This window comes from Talpa occidentalis, unplaced genomic scaffold, assembly GCF_014898055.3.
Source record: "Talpa occidentalis isolate TD23 unplaced genomic scaffold, MPIMG_talOcc4v2.1 talOcc4.10, whole genome shotgun sequence".
NCBI lineage: Eukaryota > Metazoa > Chordata > Mammalia > Eulipotyphla > Talpidae > Talpa > Talpa occidentalis.
Window position 1 is genome coordinate 4,992,387 of NW_023600993.1, and position 20,565 is coordinate 5,012,951.

A 20,565-nucleotide genomic window follows, 5' to 3' on the forward strand; every position below is an offset into this window, starting at 1 on the left:
GGGCAAGGCCACGTACAGGAGGGGCTGTGGGTGGGGACAACTTGGACAGCTACCATCCCCTTTATGACATTCCCTCTGTGACCTCCCTCCCCGCCTTGCAGGATTAGGTGTGCCTCCTCTGGGGCACAGGCTGTGTGCTCTGCAGCGAACGCTACAAGTGCTCGCAGCGGAGTTGCAGGTCCGCTAGAGTATGGCAGCTGGTCCCCCATCCTTCACGGGACGGCGTTGCCGGGGTGAGCCCGCCAGAACCCCCATTTGTCACAGCTCCGTCTGCCGGGGTCCAGAGCCCCTACAACTAAATTTGCAGGCTCTTGTGAATAGATGGGATTGCCAGTTGGCCTGCCCTCTCCTGGGGCATGCCTTGTGGGAAGCCGGGTCGCCAACCAAAGGAGGGCTGGGAAGGGCTCTCAGTGGCTGTGGGGGGCTGGCCAACTAGGGGGCCCCTCTCACTGAACGGGCAGATCTCCCTGATAACTAAAGAAAGTGGGTTCTCAGAGAGGGGGAGTCTCTTCCCTGAGTCCTTCCTGGACTGGCACTGCTAGTTTGCCTCCACCCGTGCCCCCGGTACTTCCATGACCACCAGGCAACCCTCTGAGGGAGGGCACGGGCCTGGTGGTGGTGGCGTTGTATCAAGACTTAGAGTCAGACCTGCCGGTTTTGTGTGTGATTTGAGGCTAATTATTTAAAGTCCTGGAACTTTATTTCCTCTGTGACTTTCGAGGATAATGCTTTGCTGCTACCCCCAAAAGGGGCTGTGCATAACTGTTTGTTTTATCTGCAGTTGACTCAAACAAAGACCAGTTTTCCTAGTTCCAAGTGAGTTCAAGGTGGGGCTTGGGGGACTACGCTGCACTTTGTCATTGTTTCCCCAGATCCTGCCCGGACTTTCAGACCATCCCCTTACCCTGACCCAGCCCCGTGGGCGGCGCCCCCCTGGGTTCCAGTCACATTTGACAGTCGGTGCTGGGGCTATCCAGACCCGCTCTCCTTGGAGCGCGTCCGCCCCTCTCCCCTGGCCACTCCGACCTCCTTTGCATTCTGTAGGATTCAGCTTAAATGTCCCCTCCGGGGAGAGGACGTCCTTGGTCCATCTAAAGTGTGACCCCTTCAGTCCACTGTCCTTGGTCTTGTCTACTGAGAGCAGTTTATTTCCCCCCCCACTGGACTGTAAGCTCCGTGGGGTCAGGGGCCACCTCTCGCTGTTCTTGGGGTCCCAGCTTCCCAGCACGCGGTGCTCTAGACATCCCGTGGGTGTCCAGGGAATCCCAGGGGTGCCCTCTAGGGAAGCATGGCGCAGAGAGTAACCGGCGGCCCGGTGCTCTGCGATTCCACCTCAGGGGGCCCCCAGCTCTAAGAGTCTGCAGCAGGTGAGGCCCAGAATTCTAGAACCGGAGGGAGACAACCCCCTGCCCCGGACGCCCAGAACCCGCCCCCGGTGGCCGGATTGTGCCTGGAGAATGGTTTCCAAGGCGACGACAAGCAGTGGGCGGGGCCACGGAGCGGCCGCCCCCCTCCCCCCGCCCCGGGCCCGGGCGGGACCCTCCCCCGAGAGGCGGCGGCGCGCCGAGGGGAGCCGGGCTCTGGGGCGCATGCAGGGCCCCGGGAGCGCGCCGCTGCCGAGCGCGGGGGAAGCCGGGGCCGCGCGCCCGGGCTCCGCGCACCCCGGCTGGGCCGCCGGGCCCCGCCCCGAGGACGCGGGGGCGCGCGGCCGGCCGCAGGAGCCGCGGGAGCCGCGGGAGCCGCAGCCGCCCGCGCCGCGCGCCCGCCCTGCCGCCCTGTGGCCCTGGGCGCGCGGCCCCGAGTCCCGGCCGCCGGGGGCGCGGCGATGGCCGGGCCCCGCCTCCCCCCGGCCCCAGGGCGCGCCCGCCGGCGGCCGCGACCGCGACCGCGACGCCCGCCTCGCCCCGCAGCCGCGCGCCCGCAGCCCCCACCCCCGGGGCCCCGCCGCCCCCGGCCCCCGGGGGCCCCCGCGCACCCCGGCCCCGGGCGAGGCGGCGCCGGACGGTGAGGCGCCTCGCTCGGGCCCGCGGCGGCCGCACGAGAAGCCCGCGGCGGAGGGCGTGGGCGGGAGCGCGCGGGGGGCGGCGGGCGAGGGGTGCCGGGGAGAGGGCGCCTCGGCCTCGGGCGCGCGGGAGGCCCGCGGGAGCCCCCGGCCCGGCCCAGCCCCGCTCTGCGTCTTCCTGCAGGTTCCCTCGCGCTCTGGGGGTTCGCCAGACCGCAGCACATGGGCCGGCTCCGGAGCGCCAGGACGCACGTGGAGCGCGCTGTCAAGGTCGGAGCGCGGGGCCAGGAGGGCCCCCCGTGCGCCCCTGCCTGCCGCCCGCGCCCCCCCCCCGTCCGCAGAACCCCGGATTTCCACCCACCTTCCAGTTCCTCTCCGTGTGTCAGCACCGCTTCCCAGATCTCCGCCCCCATCAAGAACCAGTGGTCAAGGAGCCAAACCCAGTAGCCGCCTTTCTGCCCTGGTCTGGCTGGGGCCCCACTTCCCTCTGCACGCTGCGCCCACGCCCCTCGTCTAGACTGGGGCACACTGTCCCCTTCCGTTGCCCTCCCTGGCTGCTGCTCACTTGCCTCTGGACGTTCGTAGCTCCCGGGGTCCTCCCCATACCTATGTCCTTGGATGGCGCGTGGCACCCCACGGGCCCCTCATGCCTACAGCCCCCTCTGCCCCTCTCCCCCCAGGGATCTTACAAGCATTCAGGCTCGTGGCCCAGATCACACTCTTGATCCCCCCAGACCTGTCTTCCATCATAGTAACCGGCCCCGTCACCTGGTTGCTCAAGTCACAAGTCTGTCCTTTCTGTTCCCTCACCTACAAAGCCAATGCCAGCCGTCATGTCTGCTTCCAAAAGGAGCCTCAGTTCGACCCCCATCTCCCCATCTCTACTGTCCCCACCCTCATTCCAGCTATTGCGATTTCTTTCCTGCACATGCTGGCCTCCCTGCCTCCCGCCTTCTAGTCTCCACCCAACAGGGACCCACCATGTCACTCGTTGCCTTTACTGCTGCATGTTGCTCTTCATCTAAAATCCAAGTCTGTTCCGAGCCCTGAAGTGCTGTCCAGTGTAGCCAAACCAACTGCCTCAGGGCCTCCGCCGCTCATTTTCTATACTCCATTCACCCCTGGCTTCCTTCCAACTCCTTCCAATCTCTGAGCAGCCTCAGGACCTTTGCACATGCTTTCCTCTCTAAGCTGCCATTTGCTCAGCTCTGTACTTTCTTTTTTTATTTTTTTGAAGATTTATTAATCTTACAAGAGCTGGGGTGCAGGCCAGAGGCGTGGGGGTGGGGTGAGAGGACTCACCAGAGACAGAGTTGGGAGCAGAACAGGCAGACTGACCAAAGTACACCGCTGAGGGGAGCAGCAGGGAGACAGGAGAGGTCTGCTGTGCCATGTGGGCATCTCCCTGGCCGGGGATCGAACTCGTGCTGCAGTGGCTGCGGACAGCCTCACGGTGCTGAGTCTTAACCCCTTGCACCACCAGGGAGGCCCAGCTCTGTACTTTCATGGCGCCTCAGCTTTCCCTGGCCACACATAGTTCTACTTTCTCTGGGCCCCCAAGAAGTATCCTGTTTCTGGCAACAGCCAGTCTGGATTTGAAAGCCTTTGCTGTCACTTTAAGCATTGTGTGGCCAAGCAACTCAACCTCTCTCTGGCTCTGTTTCATAATCAATTGAAAGGGGACACTATTATGCATTAAAATTTTATAGTAATAGATGTAAGCGCTTGTGCATGGTAGATGCTGAAAAGTATTGGCTTTTACCTTAATGGTCATTACCTTGTGCCGCTTGCCATGTTTCCCGGGCTGGCAAAGGTGCCTGTCGTGTAGGCCGCGCTTGCTGAACAAGCATCCTCTCTCCACCTTGCAGCAGAAGAAGATCTTCATGATCCAAGGCCGCTACCCGGTGATCCGCTGCCTCCTGCGCCGGAGGGGCTGGGTGGAGAAGAAGATGGTCCTCCACTCCGGCGACGCCCTGCAGCCCCCGCAGCAGGGTCTGGATTGCTTGGCCACAGATGACAGTGACACCACGGAGGACGGTGAGCAGCGTCCTCCCTCTCCGCCAGCTCCCGAGCTCCTTTCCTTGTTCCCACCGTCCCGGGGGCCGCTTTGGTGTGGACCCCTGAGTCCAGGACGGGGGCCCCATCAGGCCTGGTCTGCGCCTCCACAGGGGATGATGACGAGGACGACGACGCGTTCCAGCCGCCATCGCTGTTGGGCTTTGAAGATTTACTGGACTACGATGACCAGGACGGGACACACGCCCTCATGGTAAGCGAGCCGGGGCCGGGCGGGGGCGGAGCTGGGGCCGGCGTGTTGGAGGGAGCGTGCCGGAGTCAGCGGGCCGCCGTCAGGCAGGTCCTTTCCTTCCCGGGGCTCGGTTTCCTATCTGTAGTGAAAACCGTTTGCTTCCCTGATGGCTAGACATGGCAACACCGTCGTGAGGGCCGCGAGGGGCTCGGACAAGGCTGGCCCTGGGATGGGAACTCTGCTGGGTCGCTGGGGAGCCAGCACAGCCTCCACACCCGGGCGTTCCCCGGCAGCATGAAAACCCCAGGTTCATCTCCTTCCTCTGCCCTCGGCAAGGGGGTGCCAGAAGGACTTTCAAACCTCTGGAGGGAGCTGGTGTGAGGGCGGGGAGGAAGGGAGTACTGAGGGGCGGGCGCCCCAATGGCCACTGTTGTCAGGGAAGGCTGAGTATTGGCAGCTTGACCCTGAGAGCCCTGGGAAGTCAGTCACCCTCTCCGTGCCTCAGTTCCCTCATCTATGAAATGGGGGGAAGGCGCACCTCGCGCCTAGGCCTGTGGAGAGGATGCGGTGTTACGGGTTCTAACAGTCCTGCCTCATGGAGGTGTAGGAGAGAGGTAGCGCTGTAAGAATGTGTCCCATGCTATGTGCCAGTCAGCTTGGCCTCGCTGTCCTGCCACTCAGCAAGTCCTGGTGTCCAGGTGCCAGAACCAAGTATGGCACTCAGTCACCACCTGGGCGCGCCGGACAGGAGGCTGTTCTCTGCTTCCTCGGTGCGTAATCTAGAGGAGGAAGCTCTTTCCCCACCTTACCGAAGACACCGTGGGCCCGGGGCCATCTGGAAGCTGCCTTCTGTTCGCCCGCCTGCTCAGGCCTCGGCTGCCCCACCAGCCTCTGTTCTCCTCCCGCAGTCCCGCATGGTTCGCAACGAGATCCCCTACTTCATCTGGACCACTCGCCGGGACGTGCTGGACTGTCGCTTCCTGTGCAAGGATCAAATGATCAACCACTACGCCCGGGCCGGCTCCTTCACCACAAAGGTGGGCGCCCCAGGGGAGCAGACGCGGCAGCTTCGAGCCCGCGAGGGGTTGGTCCGCCATCCCTCAGCGGCTGACTCCGGCTGGCTCCGTAGGTGGGTTTGTGTGTCAATCTCCGGAATCTGCCGTGGTTTGACGAGGCTGACGCGGACTCCTTCTTCCCACGCTGCTACCGCCTGGGCGCCGAGGACGACAGGAAAGCCTTCATAGGTGAGGAGGGGCCCAGCCCCACGCCTGCACCCCTCAGGCTGCAGGAGGACTGAAGCCCCGGCTCACGCTGGAGAGCGAGGACTCTCTCTCCTCGTGCCCCTTTACCCGGCAGGCTGCCCCCCCCACCCCCATCCTCGTCTTTCCCAGCGTCTGGCCCTCCAGCTCTGTCAACCCAGCCTTCCAGAAGAACTGAGCTTAGTCTGTTAGGAAACAGCTAAGCTGCCTAAATTGGTCTCAAGGCTGGTCAGTTGATTGAGTTGTGAATCCAAATTCAGATTTCACTGGCTAGATTGAATGTCAAATCGAGAAAAGGCCCTAGACGCTGGGCTTCTAAAGCAGAACCGTCTCGAACTCCAGAACATGTTCTAAAGGTCAGAATTTAGATCCAGGTTAGATTAGTCTCCACGTCTCTGAAATAAAGTTTTGGGTCTTATTCTCAGACCAGAATAGGCGTCAGAAGTGAATCAGGATCAGGAGAGAGAAAGCTGACCAGGTCCAGTAAGATTCTGAAAGGTGAACGTGAGCCAAGTCGGGCGATATTCTGGGTGTGGTTCTATAAATGAAACAGGAGCCAGATTCTAACCTGGGTTCTAGAATCAGAAGAGGGTGTCAGATTCCGGATCCAAAACGGGGCAGGTCATGATTAGGTTCCGGAACCAGAGCAGGCCTGGAGTCTAGGGGCTGAGCAGCGTCTCCCCCGCCCGGGAGCAGAGGACTTCCGGCTGACAGCTGCCCGCAACGTTCTCAAGCTGGTGGTCAAGTCTGAACGGAGGCTGGGCTCTCGCCCACCGGAAGAGGAGGCCGCCCCAGGTGAGCGCTCTGAGAGCTGTGCTCCCCCATCCGCTTAGCCTCCCACGCTCGTCCTTCTGTGCATTCACACACCTGTGCGTCACCCCCACCCATCCATCCCCTCACTCATACACCAGCACCACCTTCTCACACCTGCCCATCCATTCGTCTCCCCCACCTGTCCCTCATCTGCCATCCGTCTGGCCCACTCCCTACCCATCTGCCTGGCCTTCCAAGGACCCATTCACCCATCTACCCGCCTGCTTTCCCACCCTGCCCGCCATCTGTCTGTCCTCCGTTCCTTCCCTCATCTGTTCACCCACGCGCCCGCCTCTCCTGTCCATATGGACCCACGGCTTCGTTCAGCCCCCGCCCCTGGGCCTGGCTCTGGCTGAGCACGCCACTCTAAGAGGACAGCTCGTGCGCGCCAGGCTCAGGCCTGCCATGGGCAGCTCAGGTCTCTGAGAGGAAGAAGCAGTGATGTCAATCCCTACATGGCCTAAGGACCCCCGTGCCTGCAGGGGGGCACAGAGAAACCCTCCTGGCGTGTTGGCCCAACTGTTGCTCACCCTTCCCCTCAGTGGATGTGGCTCTGACTTCAGAGGCCCCAGTCCGTAAGTCGGGAGCCCGTCAGCCAGTGATACAGGGAGCAAGGGGCAGCTCTGCCAGGAGGAGAAGTCCTGCCTCTTCCCTGGAGACCTCCCTGTTCCTCTCTCTCGGGAGTGTCAGGTACAAGTGTCGTGAGCCAGTATCCAGACATGAGGACCTCAGAAGTGTCAGAGGTCTCAGGAGCAGAGAAGGCTTCAGGTGGGTGCTGGGACCATAGGTGCCTTGGGGACATCTAGGTGGAGAATCAAGGAAATGGCAAGTCCTGGGACCCTGGGGCCAGCAAGGAATCCTTGAGTTGCAGGCGAATTTAGACAAGGCCTCAGATGAGTGACAGTCGTCAGGCAGTAGGAGATGCAGGGTGTGCTGGGCCACGGGTGTATTTAGGGTAAGGCTTCAGGTAAATGACAGCTTTAGGGACTGTGTCCTCGCTGTGGGATGGTGACAGGCCCCTCCCTGTCTCGGCAGGAGGCAAGCAAGAGAAGGAGAAGAAGCAGGAGAAGAAGCCAGTGACGGTGTCCCCAGAGTTTGTGGATGACGCTCTGTGGGCCTGCGAGGAGCACCTCAACAACCTGGCCCACGTGGACATCGACAAGGACCTGGAGGCGCCGCAGTACCTCAGCCCCGAGCGCTGGTCCCTCTTCCTCCAGCGCTACTACCAGGTGGTCCAGTGAGTACGCCGGCGGCCAGGGCCCTGGCCCTGCTGGGAGCCTTGCTTCCAGGGAGCTTCCGTGTTCCTAGCTGGTGCTCAGAGGCAGACCCTCTGTGTCTAGGGCAGCCCCTACCTTCTCCCCTGGCCTTCCTTTTTTTTTTTTTTTTTTTTTTTAAAGATTTATTTATTTATACAAGCACTGGGTACAGTCAGAAGCGCGGGTGGGTGAGAGAATTCACCAGAGCCAGAGCGGGGAGCAGAACAGGCAGACTGACCAAGTACACTGCTGAGGAGAGCAGCGGGCGGCAGGAGAGGTCTGGGCGCCATGTGGGACCCTCACCCGGCGGCCAGGGATCGAGCTGGCACTGCAGAGGCTGCGGGCAGCTTCGCAGCCCAGTGTTCAACCACTGCGCCACCAGGGGCAGGCCTCCCTTTTGTTGGGGAGGCAGGCAGGAGAGAGGACAGGGAAGGAGGGAACAGTTTAAAGGTCAAAAGTCAACTGAACGCCAGTATTGTATGAACAGCCTCGCCCTGCTCCTCTCCTGCTCAAGAACCCTCAAGGGCTCCCACTGCTTTCATGAGGTTCTAAGCCACTTCCTGGATCTTGGCCTAGCCCAGTCCCTGAGGTCAAGGCCTGTGCTGTCAGATCAACCTGAGTTAAGTCCTGGCTTTGTGACCTTGGGCACATCACCCGTCATGTTGAGCTTTGCTTCCCTCCAAGGGGAAATAGCTTTAGAAATCTGTCTGCCTCCAGGGTAGGACTGGACAGGAGAATTAGGACGTGCTCACACAGGTTCCGAGTTCACCTCCAAACTAGGAACTAGGTGAGTCATTTCTATTTCTGCCTGGAGGCTGGTGTTACCCAGGAAGTAACTCCCCAGGGTGAGAAAAAAGCGATTTTTTGCAAAAGAGCTTTTGTGGTCACTCATGGTGGGAAGACACCAGGTTAGCCCAAGTTAAGCCAACAGGTTTCCTCGACTGATAGCTTGTCAGGTCCCGTGGGCACTGTCAGTCCCAAGGGAGATGGGTGTGCATCTGCCCTGTACAGGGGTGGCCTCATGCACCCCAAGCAGCCTGGGGGCATCATGTTTCAGAACATGCTCTGGGAAAAGGTGGTTGAGCAGAGGAAGGGAGCCTGGCGGTGACCTGGAGGCTGTCGTCCAGCGAGTCCCTTCAGCCCAGCTGAACAGGAGAGACTGGAGGGAGAAGGGTGGGCCGGAGAACACAGGAGCTTGTCCTGTGTGCCAAGCATCGTGTCAGGCTCCAGAAATAGGTATAGTCCCTGCCCCCAGGAACACCCCACTCAGGAGGAGAGGCCAGCTGGGGTGGGGGTGACAGAGGGAGTGGACAGACACATTGATTGGGGGGCGGAGACAGAAGAATTCATAAGTGACCTGTGAGTGAATGACATACTGAGCAAACCCACATCCTCGATAAATATCTTTAAGTCTCAAAACGAAATCGAGGTGACCCTGTCCTTTTTCCATGAGCTACCAGACTCTGTGAATGCACCCTCGTTCAACTGAGCATTATCAAGACCAAGTCAGAACATTCCGTGTAGAGAACCTGAGTTTTTTTGTACTTGTAAAAGATGGGGCAAGTTGTATAGCGCTGTAGGAATCTCTCAGAATTGGAATCATATAAAATATTGCAATATATAAATAGTGTTGAGTAGCCCAGTGCAGAGAGTTAGCATCATCATGCACACATTCAAGATTTGCTGCTGGGATGCTCAGCTTTTTCAGACAAACCCATGAGTCTTTTGGAATTTGTCTAGCAGGTTTTCTGCTCAGGGGAAAATGCATACAAACATAAAAAATAATTTAGGGCCTCCTCTGGTGGCGCAGCGGTTGAGCGCTGGGCTGCGAGGCCACCGGGCGAGGGTCCCACATGGCGCGCAGACCTCTCCTGCCACTCGCTGCTCCCCTCAGCAGAAGCGCGGGAGGGTGAGAGAATTCACCAGAGCCAGAGGGGAGAGCAGAACAGGCAGACTGACGAAGTACACTGCTGAGGGGAGCAGTGGGCGGCAGGAGAGGTCTGTGCGCCATGTGGGACCCTCCTCCGGTGGCCGGGGATTGAACCGGTGCTACAGAGGCTGCGGGCAGCTTTGCAGCCCAGCGCTCAACCGCTGCGCCACCAGGGGAGGCCCTGAGTGGATTCTTTATGCAGTGGCCCATGGGAAAGTTTTCGGTGTCCTTTCTGGAAATGGAAGGGTCGGGACTCAGGTTGACTATTCCTAAGGTGCTTCATGAGGACCTTCCTTCCATTAGGCTGTCCCCGGGTTGAGGCCCCAGCAGCCACAGCCTCCTTGTTAAAACAGTGAGTTCCCCAGGGCTGGAGACATTCAAGAGGCTGAGATGGTAAGAGAGGTCAGCAGCCCAGGGAGGCCTCCTTCCTCTTCACTCAGAAGGAAAGAAACAGGGGAGTCAGGAGAGCGTGCCTGGGACGTCCATCTGGGGGATTTTGTGACCTGGTCTAGTTCGGGATGTTTTGTGTCCTGGAGGGAACAGGCTCCTTCTTTGTCTGTGAACCCCTGTGTCCCACTGTCCGGCTGCTGAGACTGAATCCTGCCAAAGTGCTCACTTACCAGCCGCTCAGCCTTCAGCAGACTCTTAGGGAGCACCTAGTAAGCGCCAGGAAGGCTGCCTGGGCCTGGGAGGGGCACCGCAGAGAAGAGTGATGCAGAAACCTTCTCAGGGCGCTGGCCTGCCCGGGAGGGGGACAGGACCACCGCGTAGGTGTCTGTCGTAGGTGTCGAGTGGAAAGTGATGGGAGGAGAAATAGGGCAAGGAGGTGTGAGCCCCAGGTGTGTGAGTAGGCGGAGACCCACTTACCACTGTGAGGTCCAGATTGGGGCGGGGGGGGGGCATGAACCCAAAAGCACCTGTGAGTGGAGGGCTCAGTTTGCACAGGGCTTGCACCCTGGCTTGGCCCCTTAATTCAACGTGTGGCCTGGGGCCAGTGTGGCAGCTCTCTGAGCTGCACTTTCCACGTTTCTAAATCGGGAGGGGCCGGAGCGAGGATCAGTGCTAAGTGAGCCCGAGCACAGTGTCCTGCCCTTCGGGGTGCCTCCTCGTCAGACGCTGCGATGGCTTGATTCCACGAGGGACATTTTTAACGTCGGTTAAAATTGGAGAGTAGCTTGCAGGGGTGGAGGTTGGAGGTTTGGGAGACCTGCCTGGATCTTGAGAGGGGCCGTGACCAAGGCTGCTTGGGCCACGGCCAGGGGCGCTTGTGTCTCTCCCAGCCTTGCCCAGCAGGCCACCCCCAGGCCTAGCTCTGTCCAAGTGCATCATCTCCCCACAGCGAGGGGGCAGAGCTCAGGCACCTCGACTCTCAGGTCCAGCGCTGTGAAGACATCCTGCAGCAGCTGCGGGCTGTGGTGCCCCAGATTGACATGGAAGGAGACCGCAACATCTGGATCGTGAAACCAGGAGCCAAGTCCCGCGGACGAGGTGGGGGTCAGTCCCTGTTTCCTGTACCAGGACCCTACAGGCAGGCTCCCCTTCTAGGGCCGGAGAGGTTAATAGCGCAGGCTGCGCTGGAGCCACACTGCCTGGTTTCAAATCCCTGTTCTGCTACTGATACGCTGCGTGTGCATGAGCAAGTTACCTCACCTCTCTGAACCTCAGATCCCTCATTTGTGAGGGATGATGATGATAATGCCCCCTGTGAAGTGAGGAGTAATCACCCCCATAAATGTTGCCAGCTCCTCCCCTGCCCTCAGAGTTGGGTTAGGACTGACTCGGGTCTGTGATGCTCACGTGCTTGTCACCTAAGGGCTCTCCGATCTCACCAGGGCGTCCTTGTGAGGTGCAGAGCGATGGGTAAGGGGTGGGCGCTGGGAGCCAAGCCCAGCTCCCACTATCTGTCAGTCTCTGGGCAAGTTAATTAACTTCTGTGCCCCGTTTTTATCACTGGTTAAAGGGAGCCAATAATACCTCCCCGAGAAGGCTTGAATGAGTGTAATACCTGTAAATTACTTGGCGCCTGTGCTTTTACAGAATCACTGCCCCTGAAGCGCTGTTAATATTCGCTATTCTGACTGCTCGACCCAGTGTGAATGGAATTTGAAGACGCGCTAGCAAGCTGGGGGGGGCATTAGCCAGCCTTTAAAAATTGGTCAGGACTCCTGAGATGTGGAAAACAGATTTTTGGCACCAGAAACCTCCCAATTGCCCTTGGGGGAATTTGCTTGTGTCCAGTGATGCTCTTGCAGACTCCGGGGGTTCGGGGGGGGGGGTACACCTTTGAGGGATGTCACTTCTGAACCAGCAGGGTGGTCTTTTCTTTGGAAATAGTTATGTTGGCTTTTTCCACTTATGAAAATACATGTTTATTATAAAAAATAAAAAAGAAGAAGAAAAGATCAGGCAGTCTAGAAAAGGAGAAAGCAAACTGCACCCCCCGTTTCATGACGCGATCACTGGTCTCCCCTGGTGATGTGCTGCTTTCAGCCTTTTCTTTGCACTTTGAAAGAGTGTGTGCATTTTATTTTAGCCAAGAACGTGCTGCTCTGTAGCGTCCTTTTTCTTAAATTTACTTTATTTTTCCACACTAGTATTACTCAGTTCTCTTCTGCCTCTTCTTAACAGTGGAGCCTACAGATCAGTCCGTTTCAGAACATCTAGACGAAGTAGTCATTTCTCTGTCGCTCGCTCTCATGGACACTTTCAAAAGGCACAAAACTAAGGAGAATGATACAATGAGTCCCCATGTACAGATTTCAACATTTTCTCTCCATTTTGTGGGAAAACTTCAGTAAAATGTGCATGGGGATTCCTCACTGGGAGGGGGACACGTTTTGAGTACACAGAGTGGGTCGTTTGGAGTTCACAGCGTGAGTCGTCACAGGGTGAGCACGCCCGGGAAACAGCACTCACGACAGGAAATAAAACCCCACAGTGTCCACCCCCCACCCCCAGGAGATACACCAAACCCTATAGATGTTGTGTTTTTTCCCTCTACATCCATACCTTAATTTATAAGAGGTGAACAGCAATAATAATAAAATAGAACAAGTATAACAGTATACCGTCATGAGAGTTATGTGAATGTGGTCTCTCTCGCTCTCAAAATATCTCATGTGATATTTTCAGACCTCAGGGGACTACAGGTAGCTGAAGCTGCTGCGTAGGGGGGCACTACTGTGCTGTCGTGGAACTACCCAGTCCTTTACTTGTGGCTGTTTAGAGCAACCAGTTGCTTCCTAGTTGCTGACTGATTGATGGCTATTACAGGAGCACCCCAATGGACATCCTGGGCAGCGAGCTGTGTGGCCTTTCATTCATTTCCTTCATAAATTCCTAGAAATGAGATTGCTGACTCAAAGGGCACGTACAGTCTTAGTCTTGTCACACAACACGCCGTGGCCGTGGGAACCTTGGTCATTATTCTGGCCTCTTGAGAAAGGAGTTTGGGAAGCTGGCACAAATGACTCAGTGTCGCTGCCGGTGATCAGGCTGCCTTAGCTTCCAAACAGTGCAGGAAGGGGATTTGGTTAGTGTGTTAGGCTGGCCTTGGAAGTTTGGCCTTTATCTGCGTTAAAGGGATGCCTTATAAGCATAAAAGACATAAGGCTTCAGAAATTAAGATACCATTTTCTACCTAGAAATGGCAAAAATAAATACAGTGCGGGGTAAGGTGAGGGTAAACACAGTCGCACACACTCGCTGGGAGTGCAGATTGGTGCTCTATCTTGGATAACACCGAAGAAATAAAATGCACATACCTCGGAGCCAGAAACTCCAGCCCGTGATGATGACGGGAGTAACACTGAACACTCACCAGGTGCTGGCGCGCGGCTCTAAATCCTGACCACGTGTCAGTGTGCTGGTCCCGTGAAACTCGGTTCGGGGAGACTCCCACGACCTGGGGAATTTTCACAGGACCAGGTGTACTGAGGACCTGCCGTGCTCCTTTTCGGGCAAACAAAACTGGTTAATTAAAAGAAATTTTAATCAGCAGATGAGCAGCTTTCAGGAAGGGCTCAGGGAAGGCAGGAGGCAGCCTCGCCCACGTGGGCCACAGGTCCGTGGGGGGGCCGTGAGCTGCCTTTGCACTGCCCTCCTGACCTGAGCCCTGGGCGCCCCCCCCAGGCATCACGTGCATGGACCACCTGGAGGAGATGCTGCGGCTGGTGGACTGCAACCCCATGCTGCTGAAGGACGGCAAGTGGGTGGTGCAGAAGTACATCGAGCGGCCCCTGCTCATCTTTGGCACCAAGTTTGACCTGAGACAATGGTTCCTGGTGACCGACTGGAACCCGCTCACCGTGTGGTTCTACCGCAACAGCTACATCCGCTTCTCCACGCAGCCCTTCTCCCTGAGGAACCTGGACAAGTGAGCCCCGCCGCTCACCTCCCGTGAGCTCCTGATCTAGTTGGGGAGCAGGCAAGGACCGGGCGATCCCAGGGCCACGCTGGGGACAAACACTGCAGGCAGGCGGGCCGGCCTTCCGCCACCCTCCCTCCCAGCAGACCCTTACCGAGTGGTCCCGTGCCACTCGCGGATTTTGGCACTCGGGATACAGAAGCAAGCAGAGCAAGAGCCCAGCCAGCAAGAGCTCACCTATGCCGTAAGATGAATAGGTGACATTTGTTATTTCAAAAAAAACAAACACTTAGAACAAGATAAAGGGGGCTCAGGAGAAATGCAGGAGGAGAGAGGCAGGTGGTAATGTTAACGTGGGGGGCGGGAGAAGCCACCCCTGCGGCTCCAAGCTGTGTGGAGTTGACCTCCCGGTCCAGGGCAGCGGGGTGGACTGGCCCGTCTCGCCCGAGGCCTCAGCCCTCTGTTCTCTGCCCCAGCTCTGTGCACCTGTGCAACAACTCCATCCAGAAGCACCTGGAGAACTCGTGCCACCGACACCCGCTGCTGCCCCCAGACAACATGTGGTCGAGCCAGAAGTTCCAGGCCCACCTGCAGGAGGTGGGAGCCCCGGACGCCTGGGCCACCGTCATGGAGCCGGGCATGAAGGCGGCTGTGATCCACGCCCTGCAGACCTCCCAGGACACCGTGCAGTCTCGCAAGGCCAGCTTCGAGCTCTACGGTGCTGACTTCGTGTTCGGGGAGGACTTCCAGCCCTGGCTGATTGAGATCAACTCCAGCCCCACTATGGCGCCCTCCACGGCCGTCACCGCCCGCCTCTGCGCCGGCGTGCAGGCCGACACCCTGCGCGTGGTCATCGACCGGCGGCTGGACCGCAACTGTGACACGGGGGCCTTCGAGCTCATCTACAAGCAGGTGAGGTAGCCGGGCCCTGGCCACGCCCAAGGAGTCGGCCCCTCTTCCGGGCAGCGCCTTTGAGGCGCATAGGCTCTCTGTACTCAGACACCGGGTTCAAGGCCTGGTCCTGCCTCAGTGCTTCAGTCCAGACACGTTGCCTCCTGGGCCTCTGTTTCCTCAGGTGTGAAGCAGAGGGGCTCTCACATCCCCTGGGGGTCTGGAGGGTGAAATGAGTAAATATATGCGGCCAGTATTTGCAGAGAGGCCTGTGATACAGCGTTAAGAACAGACGCCATAAACCCTGGGCTCACCTCCCTGCCCCCTAACTGAGAGCTTGTGGCGGAGAACGGCTTCCCCACCTCTGGGATCTCAGTTTCCTCATCTTTGAAGTGGGGGTGAAAATAGACCCTACTTTATAAGGTGGTGAGAATTAAATGGCTTGCTGTAGGTAAGCACTTCAGAATCACGCTTCCCAGGTCGCAATGCCGTCCAGGGCTTAGCTGTGGTTGTTACCTAATAAAGTGGGCAGGCATTTCATGACTGACGGCCTCCCCGCTGAAGTACCAGGACACGGAGTAAAAGCCAGTTCCTGGAAGCTGCTGCCATCATCATCATTATCATATTCGTCGTGTAGTTATTTTACTCACCATGTTTCAAAAAGGGATGAGTCCACTTATGGAATAGAATGGGATTTTTAAAAAGCATCAGTCAGAAAACTGACATGAAGTGTTTCTAAGAAATATTCCCTGCAGCTGAATTACGTAGCTTCCAATGGGGATTCGGCTCCTGTCACGGTTCTGTCACAGAGAAGGTGCTGCTCACCTGGTCGCAGTGTCCTGGCCGTTGTCACAGTCACTGATCATACCTTAATATGTGGGCATTTTGGTTTCAAAAAAATATAAATGAGGAAATACAAGGATAGGCAGATGGAAAAAGCCCAGGGGAGAGCAGGATCTCCTGAGCGTCGGATCCTGAATGCTGGTTCCCGGGCCAGAATCGCCCAAAGACACAGGTGTCAGGAGGCCCTAGCCTTGGGGATGGAGCCAAAAGTCTGGCGTAGGGACTGCTGTTTTCAAATGTCCCAGTTGCCCCCAAATGTCTTTACTAGCTGACTGTTTTTGGTTCTGTGTTTTAAGCCAGCACATAGTCAAGAGTCACACTCTACATTGACCGTTTTGTCTCTACTCCCTCTTAATCTGGAACACCACTGCTTTCTTTTTTCTGTAGCTTCAGTCTGGTGGCTTTGTAGAACTGCCCCACATCCTGGATTTATCTGATTGTTTCCTCATGGTGCTGTTGAGCTTGTTTTTCTGTTGTCCGAATGTCCTGTAAGCGAGAAGCTGGGGCAAGCAGCTTGATGAGGCTCAGGTTAAACGTATTTGGCAAGAACATTTGCGCGGTGATGTTCAGCACCTGCTGAGATGCCGGAGGCCCACGCTGCCTGTGGAGTGTCTCGGATCGTGAGGCTCAGGCTGGCCCTGGGGTCGAGGTGGGGCTCCCAGACCTCTCCTTGGCAGGCTGCGTCTTCCCCTCTGTAAGGGGAGGGTTTGGCTGTGTGCCAGTCACCCAAATCTTCCTGTCTTCCTTGTCCCCTGATTTTTTTTTGAAGATTTATTTATTTATGCATACAAGAACTGGGGTACAGGCCAGAGGTGCGGGGGGTGAGAGGATGCACCAGAGACAGAGTGGGGAGCAGAACAGGCAGATCCACTGAAATACACTGCTGAGGGGAGCACAGGCAAGCCAGGAGAGGTCTGCTGCGCCATGTGGGTAGCTCCCTGGCGGGGGATTGAACCCGTGCTGCGGTGCCTGCAGACAGCGTCAGAGGTTGCGTCTTAACCCCTTGCGCCACCAGGGAGGCCCCCCTGATTGTTTTTAAGATTCTGTTTTTATTTTGGGCTACAGCACGGTAAACTAATTCTGTCATCCCTTCTACGTTTGTTTGCCGCAATTCTTCCGCAAAGGTGAGCTCTTCTTCTTCAGCTGGGCTTCCTGGGCGCTCGGCGGCCTGTATTTTCACCTGCTCGATGAGACGGAGTCTAGTCAGGCTTCTTAGATCCGCAGACCAGCTCCAGCTTAAAGGAGGGTCGTTAGCAAGATAGACACTGGCGGGGGTGGGCTTCCTGGCACCCGGCTTGGCTTGCTGGCAATGGGGGAGCACAGGGCAGCACCTCTCCAGACCCCTTCCACCTCCTCCCTCTGCATATTTACTGCCGCTTTCTCTTCCCCGGGCGCCTACCACTTCTGCTTTCCCACAACCAGGGTTTACGTGAGGCTCTAGGCAGACGCCAGGCCTCTTCCATGACTGTCATAGGTTCTCTGCAGTCTGGCTCAACTCAGGAAGCTGCAGGGTCAAGCCACACGCATTCCAGTGGGGGCAAAGGATGGAGGGTGCTTATGGGGGTAGCAAAAGACTCCCCCACTCCATTCCTGACCCCGAGGCTCTGGGATGCTCTTGGTACTGATTCAGGTCTCCAGGCCAGACCCCTGAGATGACGAGATGGGCCTCCCGTTTCTCAGCCTAGAAATGTCTCCCAACCAAGGGTTCCAGAAAGTCACCCCATGCCCCTGCCCTGTGTCTTCTTGCGCCCAGGATTCCCGCACCACTGTCTGAACGGGCCTGTCTCCTCTTCTCCGCAGCCTCCCGTGGAGGTGCCGCAGTACGTGGGTATCCAGCTCCTAGTGCAGGGCTCCACCATCAAGAAGCCCTTGGCGCTGTGTCACCAGCGGATGGGGATCCGCCCAGGACTCCCTCGCCTGCTGCACGGTTCTGGGGAAGGCAAGGACTGGGGGACCCTGACCCACAGGTCAGCTCCTAGGAGAGTTGCTGGGGCCAGGAGCCTGGGGCGCACTGAGAAGCCAGCCACTGCCACCACGTCGGCCCCCGGGAAGGGGAAGAAAGGCAAGGCGAAAAGCGCCACAGCCCTGGCCCACCCCCGGCTCCAAAAGCGGGACCCCCCGACCAGGATGGGCTGCATTTTCACCATGGCCTTTGCTAGTGGGGACAGGCAGCCCCATCCCCTGAACAGATTGCCACTGAGTCCGAAGAACCCCCAGGCCCTGGGTAAGACCATCCCCCCCAAACCTCCCAGGGTCCCTAGGCAATGTCTTCCCGCCCTCCAAGCTCCTCTTAACCACCTGGACTCTCCCCCCCACCAGAGCGCCCCCAGGAGCAAGTAAAAGCTACCAGTTACAAAGTATTTTTTAGAAATACACAAGCGAATGAGCAGCACCTCGAATGAGTAGCACCTCCTGCCAAGCAGTCGCCCCAGTGGGGGGCAGCTGCCCGATTTCCGAGAGGCCAGGTCAGGTCTCTCTCCAGAGCCCGAGCTTTTCCTGCCACAGTGTCTGCCTTTGCCCCCAGGCGTATCGCCCAGCGGGGAGAAGAGCTAATATTTGTGCAGCACTTAACAGTGTGCCCTGCGCGGGCCCTGCCAGCAGCTTTAGTCCTAGCACTGTAGCAAGGTGGGTGCTATTATCCCCATTTTCCAGCCGAGGTGTCAGGAAGTGTAAGCAAGTTGCCCGAGGTTGCACAGCTCAGAAGGGGCAGAGCCGGGATGCAGACCCAGGTCTGTTGGGCTCCAAGCCCCGTGCTGTCCCCACTGCCTCCGGAGGAGGAACCGGGAGGGCTCCATCCGCCCTCGCGCGCTCCTGCCCTCTCTCCCCCCCCCCCCGCCTCCCCGCCGTCCACGCACACCTTGAGGGGCAGTCCATCCGCCTTGGGCCCCCCCCAGGCTCTCAGAGTGCCTCTTTCTCCCACAGCCCCCCCCACCTCCCCAGTCTCTACACCAAAGCCCAGCTGCCTTCTCCCCTTGTGCTCCGGCCACCGGGCCGGGGCCTCAGAACATGGTGGTGCAGCAAACTGGTGGGCTCTGAGGCCCCGGCAGCCCCAGGCCAGGCCTTGATGACTCTGCCCACCGCCAAGGTTTTGATTTCCTTCCCACCCAGCCCTGATCTCACACGGGCACCCGGCGTCCTGAAGCCAAGAAAGGTGGGCGGCAAAACGTGGCGCGCGCCGCCCAGCCCCGGGGCAGGGCTGGAGGGCACCAGCAGAGGGCAGCTCCCCAGCAGACCGGAGCCCCAAGGGGAAGGGCATTTCTCTAGGAACCCCCTTCCGGGACAGATTTCCTGATCCTCTCTTCCCCTCCTCCCCTCCTTTCCCACGGAGGCGGCGGCTGCCCAGCGTCCTCGCTCTTTCCATCCTGGAAGCACCTGGGGGCCTCCATGCTTTGAAGTCGGAAATCTTCCTAGGAAGGTCAAGGCCAAAGGCAAGTTCAAGGCTAGAGTCTGTGACAAGCCCAAGGCGGAGGCACGCCTCATGAAGACGCTGAGCTTGCTGGAACCCTCCACCCCTTGCGGACGTGCACCGCTGGCTGGCGAGGCCCTCCTGCACGTCCTCACTGCCCCCTTCTGGAGTCAGAGCCAAATAAAAAGCAACAAGTGAAACATTCTGGCCTTGGCTTCCTTTCTGTTGGAGGGTGAAAAGAAGGCAGGGTGGGGCCCTGTACCCCAAGGTCCAGATGAGAGCTAGAGGCCATCAGCAAATGCTCCACAAAGCAAGGCCCAGAACTCCCTCCCGGCGACAGACTCCCAGCACCTCCGGCCTTCTGGTGCGCGAGGTGGGACAAGCCTCGCGGTCAGGACACTGAGTGGGAAGGAGACAACTTGCCCAGGATCCTGTGGGGGGAGCCGGAAGTCCCCTCCTGGCCTGGAGGAGATGCTGGCTGGCGGCAGAGTGACAATTAAAGGGTCCAAGGTTTACAACAGGAGACAGAGGGAGAAGGTGGGTCTGACCTAAACCCCAGCTCTTCAGAGTGTGAGTCTGTCCCTTCCTCATAAGGGGTCACCTGAAAATGAACCATGAGCCACACCCATGTGAAGAAGTTTGGTATTTCTTAGCCGCAGTGGGTTGAGAGGAATCTCTCCCCCAATCCCCCCTCCCCATACTAGATCCCCTGGAACTTGTGAATAGGACCTTATTTACAAGAGGGGTCTTTGCAGATTCCATTAAAAGATCTTGAGATGAGATCATCCTAGATGATGCAGTGACAAGTGTTTTCATGGAGGTTAGGAGCGAAGAGACAAACTCGAGGTCCGAGCAGAGACTGGCACGGTGCAGCCGCCAGCTGGCGACGCCGGGAGCCATCGTAAGCTGCAAGGGCAGGAGCGAGCCTCCCCTAGCACCTTCGGAGCCAGCACAGCCATCGACACTCTGATTCTGGACTTGTGACCTCCGGAACTGCGCGGGAATCCACTTGGTTTTGAGCCACTCGGAGTGAGGCCGTTTGTCACAGCGCCCCCGGAGACCCACATATGCTCTGACCCAGGAATGCCTGTGAACTGTGCCTGGAAATGGGTGCGGCAGGCGGTCAGCAGTGTTGTGGGAACAGCCAAACCTCGCTGCCCCCGTGGCAGGACAGTGATGGTAGCAAGCTCCGGCCTGGAACTCAGACTCCGCGCCACACAGCACAGGGGCTGCTCACAGAGTGGGGCGACGCAGGTCACACGAGAGTGGGCACAGCACGAGTCCATTCGTGCTCCCAGACAGGCCAAATGAAGTCCTTGTCTAGAGGTGTGTGTGCGCGCCGTGGGCCTTCACGAGAGAATTCTCCCAAGATAGGGCGCGCTTTCCGACCGAGACTCAACAATGGAACCCCAGTCTAGGCGCCTTTAAAAAGGGTTCATGCTGGGTGTCCACCCAGGACCATTAAACCAGAATCTTTGAGGTACAGAATCTGGGAGACATGGGATTTTTCTAAGCTTTCTGCGGGGCCGTGGTGGAAAGTTCTACTGTGGG

At 58.2% G+C, this 20,565-nt stretch overlaps 1 protein-coding gene across 16 annotated transcripts; it reads left to right on the forward strand.

The window, feature by feature from the left end:
* The first annotated feature begins 106 nt into the window (after positions 1–106).
* On the forward strand, positions 107–19,255 carry TTLL3 (tubulin tyrosine ligase like 3). Of its 16 annotated transcripts, XM_054696359.1 has the most exons (17): positions 195–233; positions 782–816; positions 2,187–2,272; positions 3,871–4,039; positions 4,171–4,271; positions 5,159–5,287; positions 5,380–5,494; positions 6,155–6,304; positions 6,865–6,897; positions 7,007–7,090; positions 7,358–7,559; positions 10,848–10,996; positions 13,640–13,883; positions 14,351–14,786; positions 17,409–17,832; positions 18,261–18,337; positions 18,937–19,255. In XM_054696359.1, exons 3-17 carry the CDS (start codon positions 2,225–2,227, stop codon positions 19,210–19,212), a joined length of 2,637 nt encoding a protein of 878 aa, XP_054552334.1. In that variant the 5' UTR covers positions 195–233; positions 782–816; positions 2,187–2,224; the 3' UTR covers positions 19,213–19,255. The 16 variants fall into 16 exon arrangements, with proteins under 16 accessions (XP_037378400.1, XP_037378317.1, XP_037378390.1 ...); XM_037522503.2 differs by lacking the exons at positions 782–816; positions 18,937–19,255 and adding an exon at positions 18,717–18,759 and having other exon boundaries at positions 107–233; XM_037522420.2 differs by lacking the exon at positions 782–816 and having other exon boundaries at positions 108–233.
* Positions 19,256–20,565: the final 1,310 nt, after the last annotated feature.